The sequence below is a fragment of the Mangifera indica genome, unplaced genomic scaffold, assembly GCF_011075055.1.
Source record: "Mangifera indica cultivar Alphonso unplaced genomic scaffold, CATAS_Mindica_2.1 Un_0007, whole genome shotgun sequence".
NCBI classification, from domain to species: domain Eukaryota; kingdom Viridiplantae; phylum Streptophyta; class Magnoliopsida; order Sapindales; family Anacardiaceae; genus Mangifera; species Mangifera indica.
In genome coordinates, this window is record NW_025401099.1 from 223,513 (window position 1) to 233,754 (window position 10,242).

The 10,242-nt window shown below is 32.9% G+C and overlaps 1 protein-coding gene across 1 annotated transcript; it reads left to right on the forward strand.

The window, feature by feature from the left end:
- The first annotated feature begins 7,068 nt into the window (after window positions 1–7,068).
- LOC123205473 (phosphatidylinositol 4-phosphate 5-kinase 4-like) lies at window positions 7,069–9,977 on the forward strand. The gene is made up of 8 exons (XM_044622422.1): window positions 7,069–8,243; window positions 8,345–8,512; window positions 8,591–8,756; window positions 8,858–8,974; window positions 9,050–9,243; window positions 9,338–9,465; window positions 9,549–9,610; window positions 9,678–9,977. Exons 1-8 carry the CDS (start codon window positions 7,069–7,071, stop codon window positions 9,975–9,977), a joined length of 2,310 nt encoding a protein of 769 aa, XP_044478357.1.
- Window positions 9,978–10,242: the final 265 nt, after the last annotated feature.

Genomic DNA, 10,242 nt, shown 5'->3' on the forward strand with positions numbered 1-10,242 from the left:
TTTCAAGCATGCTAAGGATGGTGTTACCTATTCCACCATGAACCTATATCAGACACCAACCATGCATAGCTTAGTGTGGAGGATCATGCCTTGTTAGGGGTTAATCTTAGTTTATGTCTGGATACTACTAATTTGGTTGAGAGCTTATGGATCAAAAGTATATAGGTGTTGGTTTTGACTTTAAGACATTGGATTATTTGGTGATAATCCTGGTGCATATAAGGTGGTTAGAATTCTAGAACAAACTAGGTTTACCTAGTAGGATTAAATCAGTTTAGTTTGACTTTTACTTGACCATGAACGAGTGGTCATGTGACATAAATAACCATTCATGTTAAGTAAAGAGGAACGACTGTGCCTATGATTTATACATGACTGTTCTTAGTGTTCTCTATATATATGAACATTATTTCAAAATTTAGAAACATATTCTACAAACCTTAACCATCATGCACAACTCCCAATGCAGACATGCTCTATTCACAGAGCCCTAGTAGCCTCTAGTGAATAGTTCTAATCTATCAAAGTTTGTGCTTCATGTGAATACCAAGACATTGCCTCATTGTGGGTTGGATAGTGATCTTATAGCCATATAAAGAATTTGGAGTTGTCGAGCGCAAGTATGATATTCTCAAACACCCTATGTTTGCTAAATAACAAGTTCATGTAATTATTCACTAAAACATGATTCTTGGTAGGGCTTTTAGGTTTCTCTTTGAAATTTTGTTTTATATTTTGTTACCTTGCCTATATATGAAAATCAGAAAACCCAACAGGATAAAGGTGCCAATTATTAATCTTTGAGTTAATATTATTTGAGGGATTTTTATTATTTGTGTCTCACCAATTTTAGTTCGCATGTGATGTGTTATTTTGCAAAAGAAATAAAACCCTAAACATGTATTCTACAATGTAAAATAAACATGTTGATATACAACTTATCTAATGTCAATCCCCTTGAGCCATGAGGGGTTAACTGGTTAACCTAAGTACTGCTCTTCGTGTCTTCAATGGCTTTTCCTTCATCTTTATTCTTCAAGTGTACAATGTTGTCTCCTAGTTACAAATTTTCTAATAAAAGAAAACAAAAACTAACCTAATTTTACATTTGATAAAATTAGAAACCTAAAGTTACATTTGAGGGGAGTTAGATGAGAAAAGAAATACACTAGAATAATAGGAAGGCAGAATGTGCAAGTCTTATTTAAAAATTTTAATTACAGCTATTCATTCCCAAACAAAATTTTAAAGCATTCATAGGTCTTTTGTTGTGTACCAGGCACCATGCATACATATATTCATTATAATCAAAATTAAATTTAATTATTTAGTCAAGTGTTAGAATATCTTTTAGTCTCTCAAATTTTGCATAATTGTAATTCAACCCTAAAGAACTAGAAATTTATAGTTTGGTCTTCATTCTTCAAAATAGGATTAAAACTATAATTTCTACCTTGAAAAGGCATGTAGGTCTTTATGGTCACTTGTTTATTGTCATATATCTAAAATTCGATGAAATTCCAAAGCCATGAATGTCGAACTAAACATCCATGTGAACGAGTAAAATTTTCACTAATGAACAGGCATTCATGTTAGATGAATAGACGTCCATTTGTGAAATGTTTCATAGGCAGGGAGATTTTGTGCTTGTTATACTGGAAAATTATATTGATGAACAATAGTGTGTTGCCGCTTGCATGCTCATTCACAGTGTGTTTTCTAGTTTCTACTTTGAAGTAGTCACTAGTAAACTTTCTTGAATATGGCATGCCTTTGTTAGGATGAAACAATATGACATGAATACCTATCTTACACCTGTAGCAACCCTTGAAATATGTAATAATACATATCAAAGGCAAATTCGTGTAACAATGTGAAGCCTTTAGCATTCAACTAAATTCTCACACCTACATACCAAAAAATTTTACAAACAAAATTTTATGAATTAAAACTCAACAATCCAACACCAAATTTACGTTGTACAATTATCAACTAATATGCTATAACACAAATGCAAATCAATTATACAGATTATATATGACTGATATTAAAACATACATGTAGCAACATATATCAACAATCAATCAAACATGTATAATTTTTTGTTTGTTCCCTAAATGTAGGCTCAGATACCATTGCAGGGAAATTTTGGGTCACCGGTATCTAGTGAAGGTAATAGAGATATAAAAAAAATTAAACATATAGCCCAAAATTCCCTTACTTGGATCACGTTTTAGTTAAACATACATAAAAATGTGAAACACCTATAGTGGGTTTAGAACATAATACTTGCGTTGATGGCTCCTTAAGTCTTTATATGGCTAAGAAGTCACTATTCAACCTACCAAAAGGTGACATCTTGCTATCCACATAAAGCACAGATGAATGTAGGTTGAAAATACTTACAATAGGCTACTAGGGCTCTGTGAATAGGAATGTGTTTGGATGAATGGGCATTCATCTTTGTATTTTGACAAAAAGTTTGAAATTATGAAATCATGTATATATTTATAGAACGTTGTGAATGGTTATTCATACGGCATGAATGGTCATATATCACTGCTTCTTATCCCATATTATTCATGATTTATCTAGATCTTCAAACATAGATTTGGATAAAATTAGCCTAAAGTTTTATCCTAGTATGACTCATCATGAATGAGCATCCTTGGTCAAAGAAAAAGTCAAATTAGGTTGATTCAATCCTATTGGACAAGCCTAGTCCATTCACAATTTCACCCCTATTCAAACACCTTAAGATTATCATCAAATAACTTTATGCCTCTAGAATTTGAATCAACTCCTATATGTATATGACCTATAAGCTCTTTATCAATCCAATAGTATCCAAATTTAGGTTGAATCTTGAAATAAACCAAGATTGCTCTCTAGCAAGGCATCATAACCACTTAGTCAACAGTGATCATTTAATTCAGAACGGCTTGTAACCTAATCTTACTGTGACTGCAGTTTTGAATGGTCGTTGATATTTTTCAGTATTCTCATTTGAAATTTCTTCTCCCATGCTTAAAAGTAATGAATCCTTTATTGTCCACCATGGCCTCTATATAGATCTTGACATGGTCAATCACCACCTTTATGGTTACCCTAATTATAGTGGCACTTTAGGTGGTTTCAACTTATATCGATCCTTAGATGAGATGGTATGGTGACCTCAAATCTAAGAATCACATATACTCATGAGCTAGTGAATATGTCTAATAGACATTAGAGTAACCATTTATCTAGATATCCTCAAGTCAGGTCAGTCTAATGAACACATCTATAACGTGCACCTATATGTTACATCAAACTATAAGCTAATAGTTTTGACATGAAAGAACTGTCGTCATCTTTCGATAAGGTTGTTCAACACTATAATGATTCTATCTCAATTACTTGTGCTTTTGGTCAAAGTAATGTCAAGATTATGGATATTTCTATAATGGTCATTTATTGCATTCATAGGATTCCCATGATTAGTACTTTTGACTCCCTCATCACGATTCTACTTTTTTAAAGGCATATTATTCTTATAAACATATTATGTATACATTAATATGAATTAATAATAGAGACCTTTTTATTAATAAATAAATAAAGTACATTATACACAAGTCCAAACTGATTGGCTCTAAGGCATAACCCTAATAGAGATGTCACCCACTTATTGAGTGTTTTCACTCACATGTTCTTTGTTTTGGTTTTGTGAGTAGGCATGTTGAGTAGTAAGGCTATAGGGAGGCCAGTTGGTCAACTAAGAATGTTGCATGATGAGAGCAGTATTTTAGTCATTTTATCATTTGACTATTTATGGTGTATTAATAGAGTTTATGTTATATACTATTCATGTGTATTGTGGATTTTAGACATATTTGTACTTGTGGATAATTCAACATTGATCATTTATATTATCAATGATTGAGTATTTATGATATGAATGTTTTATTTAAGTGTGTTTACACCTTTTCGCGCACTTTGGTCATTAAGTGTTAATCATGCCATTTATCCACTATGTGGTTAAGTAAAGTTTTAAGTTAACATGTCTCCTATAGGTATTTATCTTTTGTGTCGCTTTATTGCTTTCACATATATTAGCACTTGTGCACACAATTGATGGTTATTTTGGTATACACCACTTTTCTTAATTTTATCTATTTTTTATTTGAATTTCCCTCAATCAAGATCTATGTTGTTGTTTATACAATCGAGCACACATGATAAGGGTAAAATAGTATTTTTGTACTATATGAATAGGTGTCACTAGCCCTTGCCCATTGTTCGTCTTATTAAGTTCATGAATAAACATGAATCTTGTTGTGAATAGGCGTTCACCTTTCTGTTGACTAATGACGTAATAATGCTTGAGCATTATCATTAATCCTTACTTTAATATGACAATCGTTTCTCTCTTAAATTCATCATTCATCTTATAGTGCCATGAATAAACGTTCATCCTATACTAAATGACTATTCATGCCTTAACCATAAAACAAACATGTTTCACATGAATGTGGATGTTTCTCCTTCCTAGGGATGAAGAAGTGTTCATGCTTGCATGCATAGGCATTTGTTGATGTTTGGAAATGTTATGCCTTACTAGTCTCTATGAATTTTGACTAAATCACAACAATTCCAACATTCCCAAAACATGCTAATCATCATAGTTTAACCCTAATTCATTTCTCAGTCTCATATATTTAAAACATGCCAACAAAATCATATCATGCCATTATTTCATTAAATATCCTCTCATGTTAGCATATGATTAGGCATCTCAAGTTAACATACAATTTCCAATATTATTCTTGTCCATTCATCATCTATAATTTAGATATATCATCATCATTATATACTCATATGGTTTACTTGGTAAACCATTAAATTCATAGCAACCAAACAAGTATAAACTAATTAGGAAAGGGAGAGGCCAACTACTTACCTTTCTTTCGAAGATCACTTAGTTTTTGCATAGCTTAAAGAATTTTGGTGACTCTCATTCCCTCTTTGGCATTCAAGGCTTTCAACTTTCTCTCCTTTCTCTCTATTTTACAGCTTTGAAAACTTTGTGTGTACAATAACATAAGTCAGCCCTTGCGCCTCTTTTTATTCTGTAACTAAAATAAGATAAACGGTTGTTCACCATTCATGAACGATCATTCTTGTTAAAAAACATCTCAAAAATCGTTAGGAAAAGTATCTTATTCAAATTCAAATTGGGTGAATCGAATGAACGATTGTGCATTCTTGTATGCACGGGCATTCATCCCTCCATACTTAACCCTTTTCATGCACTCATTCATGAAATAACTTTTCTACTCTAAAAGTACAAACAAGCTTCGATCCTTGTGATGAATGACCATTCACTCATTTCCAAAATAAATATTTAATTAATCACATAAATGTCAATAAAAAGACTAAAATGCCCTTGGACTTACCTATGTGTGTTATAGATTTTATGTGATAGTAAATCAGAAATTGCAATGGCTAAGAATCTAGGTTTCGACAATTGCACAAAATATATAATGATCAAGTATCACTTTTTAAGAGAAGCTAAAGTTAATAAAGAGATGATACTTCAATAATGTAAGACAAAAGAGTAATTAGTAGATATCTTCACTAAAGTGGTACCACCAGATAAATTTGAAATTTTCAAAAATTTGATTGTGGTTACATGAATTTGCATCAAAGTAGAGAGTTAAAACATAATGCAAATTGAGAACACATAACTTGTTCTAAGTGCCTAAGCAAATAAAGTTATGCCACTACTCTTAAAGATAACAGGGTGAGTAATCAATGGAAGAAATGACCAACAATTTAGCCAATCACGTTGAATTGATGTTAAAGGACTATTTTTCATCTAAATTTTAGTCCAATCTAAAAAATACACTTGCAATATATGAAAATTTCAAACACCCATTTACTGATTAACTTTTGTTAAAATTTTCAATTATAAGGATAAAATTGTCAATTTAACAATAATATTATAAATATATAATTTGTTATATTTTCTTCCCTAAATTTTGAAAACTAACAACTTTATTCTTGTTTAAAGTTTTTAAACTTTGAAAAGTAATATTTTCTCCCCGAACCTAGGGTTTCCATCTTTTTCCAACTTTAGCCAACTCCCAAAACTTTTTAAAACAATAACTTCTTCCCTTTCTTGAACTTTAGTTTCCAACATCCCTTTTGACATCCTCTCTGGCCTCCTCCTTCACCTAAGTCGACAAGAAAACCTCTTTGTCATGCCACTGTTTCCCGTCTTCTCAAGCAAAGGAGAAGGTCGAAGATGGAAGGAGAGGATGTCGAAAATTAAAGTTTAAAAGAGAGGTGAAACTATTGTTTTTAAAAGTTTTGGGGGGTGGTTGAAGTTGGTAAAATATGGAAATCCTAAGTTTGTGATAGGGGAAAATATTACTTTTTAAAGGTTAAAAACTGTAGGTAGAGATAAAGCTGTTAGTTTATATATATTTAATATTATTATAAAAATAATTATCTTACATTTATCTATAATTGAAAATTTTATCAAAAATTAGTTCATGGGTGATTATTTAGGGTTTTATCTGTTACATATGTGTTTTTTGAGATGAAAGCATTAAGAAATTAAAATCAACAAACTATTGACACATGTCCCGATCCCGTCGTGATTAATCTGTGAAATATTCATCCTTGCAAAGTAAAAATAGCATAATCCTCTTACAACTCAAAATAGCGTTTCAAAAATTTGACTCGACCTTTAATGTTGGTTTAGTTTTTGACGCTCTTTTCGCTTTTTTCACAGAAACAGAAAAGACATAGAGAGAGAAACATTGAATTCTTCGTATTGTATCGTTTCGTCTCATGGTTACGGGTTGCTGCACTGCATTTTTTAAACATTTTCTATCTGGTTAATAATATTTTCCCTAATAAACCAATTTCATAAGTGGAGTAATTGCATTATTCAAGTCATATTTTCTTCTCGTTATTCTAATTGTCCTGTCCCGTCCTCTCATTTATTTAGAATATGATACTGCCAAAATGATTGGATCTTGATATGGCATGTTAAAATCGATAGCAAAATTTCGCACAATGAGCAAAGAGCAATACAGCAGCATGGCGAAGGCATGGGAGGCCACGATACGAAAAACACAGGCGGCGAGAAAGCGCGCTAACAGCATCTTTGGGACGACATCCGTAGCCCATGCCGACGATGAAAACGATCAAGAGTGTACGGAAAAATTTGCAGAGACGTCCAATGTTGAAAAGATTTTATCAAATGGAGACTACTATATCGGGCAATGGTACGATAATTTTCCTCATGGACAAGGAAAATATTTGTGGGTGGACGGGTGCATGTATGAAGGAGAATGGTATAAAGGAAAAACAATGGGTAAAGGAAGGTTTAGTTGGCCATCAGGAGCGACTTATGAGGGAGAATTTAAAATGGGTTTTATGGATGGAAATGGTACATGTACTGGATCAAATGGAGATACTTATAAAGGGCAATGGGTGATGAACATGAAACATGGTCATGGAGTAAAACGTTATGCCAATGGGGATTCGTATGATGGTGAATGGCGATGTGGAGTTCAAGAAGGGCAAGGGAAATACCATTGGAAGAATGGTAATTTCTACGTTGGTGAATGGAAACAAGCAGTTATTTGCGGGAAAGGGATATTTGTATGGACTAATGGGAATGTATATGATGGTTTTTGGGAAGATGGTGTACCGAAAGGAAATGGGACCTTTAAATGGCCTGATGAGAGTTTTTATGTGGGGAATTGGAGTAGGGATCCTAATGAGCAAAATGGGAATTATTTTCCTTCGGAATCCGGGTTAGAGAGAAATCTAGAATGGGATCCTCAGAATATTTATAATGTGGATTTATCGGATTGCAAAGTTTCATCTGGAGAAAAACTTTCAGTGATGCCATCTCAAAAGAAATTGGCAGTATGGCTTTCTTCAAAAGGGGATCATGATAAGCCAAGGAGGCTTTCAGTTGATGGGAGGGTAAGTGTGGGCTTGGAGAGGCCACTAGATAGAATGCAACTGTGGGATGGCGATGATAAAAACATCTTTCCCGGGAGGGTTTCAGATGGGGATTTGTATGTTAATTATCAAAATGATCATCTTAAGAATAATGCTAATGCTGCTGCTGCTTTGGAGCCAATAAGATTGCCAAGGCCTGGAAAAAGACAAGGAGAAACAATAAGTAAAGGCCATAAAAATTATGAGCTTATGCTTAATTTGCAGCTTGGAATAAGGTTCGTACTTTTTTTAATGAATCCTCTCATCTTTTATAAATGATATCCTAAATCTTTTACATTTAAAAGCATCAACTGCTTTAATTTTGGTGATATGATAGACATTCAGTTGGAAGGCCTGCGCCAGCAGCATCCTTCGATCTAAAGGCCTCAGCTTTCGATCCTAAGGAAAAGGTATGGACAAAATTTCCACCAGAGGGAACTAAACACACTCCACCGCATCAATCCTGTGAATTTAAATGGAAAGATTACTGCCCATTAGTGTTCAGGTAAAGACTTAGAAAGAATAAATTAAGCATATATAATTGATGGTATTGGTGATGATAATCAACATTTGGGGTTTCCAGGACTTTGAGAAAACTGTTCAAGGTGGACCCAGCTGATTACATGATATCTATTTGTGGAAACGATGCCCTAAGGGAGCTTTCATCTCCTGGTAAAAGTGGTAGCTTTTTTTACTTGACCAATGATGATCGCTACATGATCAAGACAATTAAGAAGTCTGAACTTAAAGTGAGATAATCATCAATTTTTTCAACTTTCTTTTGCAATTTAACCCAAAATCAATCTCTTTTATAAAATAAAAAAGTTTGTTCTACGTTCTCATGTTACAGGTTTTTTTAAGAATGCTTCCAGCCTACTACAATCATTTTCGATCCTTTGAGAGCACTCTCGTCACCAAATTTTATGGTCTACATTCTGTAAAGTTAACTGGTCCAATTCAGAGGAAGGTAAATTATATGCTAATAAAGTTATTATTGCTTGTTTGTACTTGTTAATTTAACAAACTGTTTAAAATTTTGCAGGTACGCTTTATCATTATGGGGAATCTGTTTTGTTCAGAATATACCATTCATAGACGGTATGACTTGAAAGGATCTTCCCTTGGTCGCATAACAGACAAGCCCGAAACAGATATTGATGAAAACACTATTCTAAAAGACCTTGATCTTAATTTCATATTTAGGCTACACAAGTCTTGGTTTCAAGAATTCTGCAGGTCAATAACCTTCATCATTTTCTTCTTCATTAAATAAATTATATTTGGTTTATTTAATTATATTTGGTTTTATGTTATCTATGAATTTCCTCAGACAAATTGATAGAGATTGCGAGCTTCTGGAGCAAGAGAGAATTATGGACTATAGTCTTCTAGTGGGTCTTCACTTTAGACATACTGCAAATGGGGAATTGATTCCTTCTGGAGCTCCAACTCCTGCAGGTGATCATTTTGATATATTTTATTTTATTTATAAAATTATATATATGTATCAGTTAGATATATAATTTGATAATTTGTTGCAGTAGATTCTGAAAGTAGTGATTCAAATATTCCTCGACTATGTAGAGAAGACATGGATCAACCAGCTAGGTAATTAATGTCTTTGTATGTAAATCACAATTCAATCAAATATATCAACTTTACTAATTAAGTATTGGTGGTTGGGAAGAATTAGGTTGGGTTTGAACATGCCAGCTCTGGTTGAAAGAACAGTGAGAAGAAATGAATGCGAATTGCAGCTGATAGGAGAACCAACTGGAGAATATTACGAAGTTATAATGTTCTTTGGAATCATAGACATACTTCAAGATTATGACATTACCAAGAAGCTGGAGCATGCATATAAATCTTTCCATTATGATCCCACTTCTATTTCAGCTGTTGATCCAAGGCAGTATTCAAAGCGGTTTCGTGATTTCATACTTAATGTTTTTGCTGAAGACAATATCTAACTTTAATATTTTTTCTTCTTCAATTCCAAATAATTAATTATATATGTATGCATATAGATAACCAAATGTAAAGTCAATTCTTCTATTTCATCACTTTGGTTGTGATGTTTGGGCATTTTTGTATATGTGTAATTGAGGAGTTATGTATTAGGACCCAACTCTCTATACTAAATTTTTTAATGCTGCTGCCTACTGTGATCTTATAGAATTCTTAAAAACAAGTTTGGGAAGCTTAAGCATTTTCTACCTGATTCCTTAATTATCA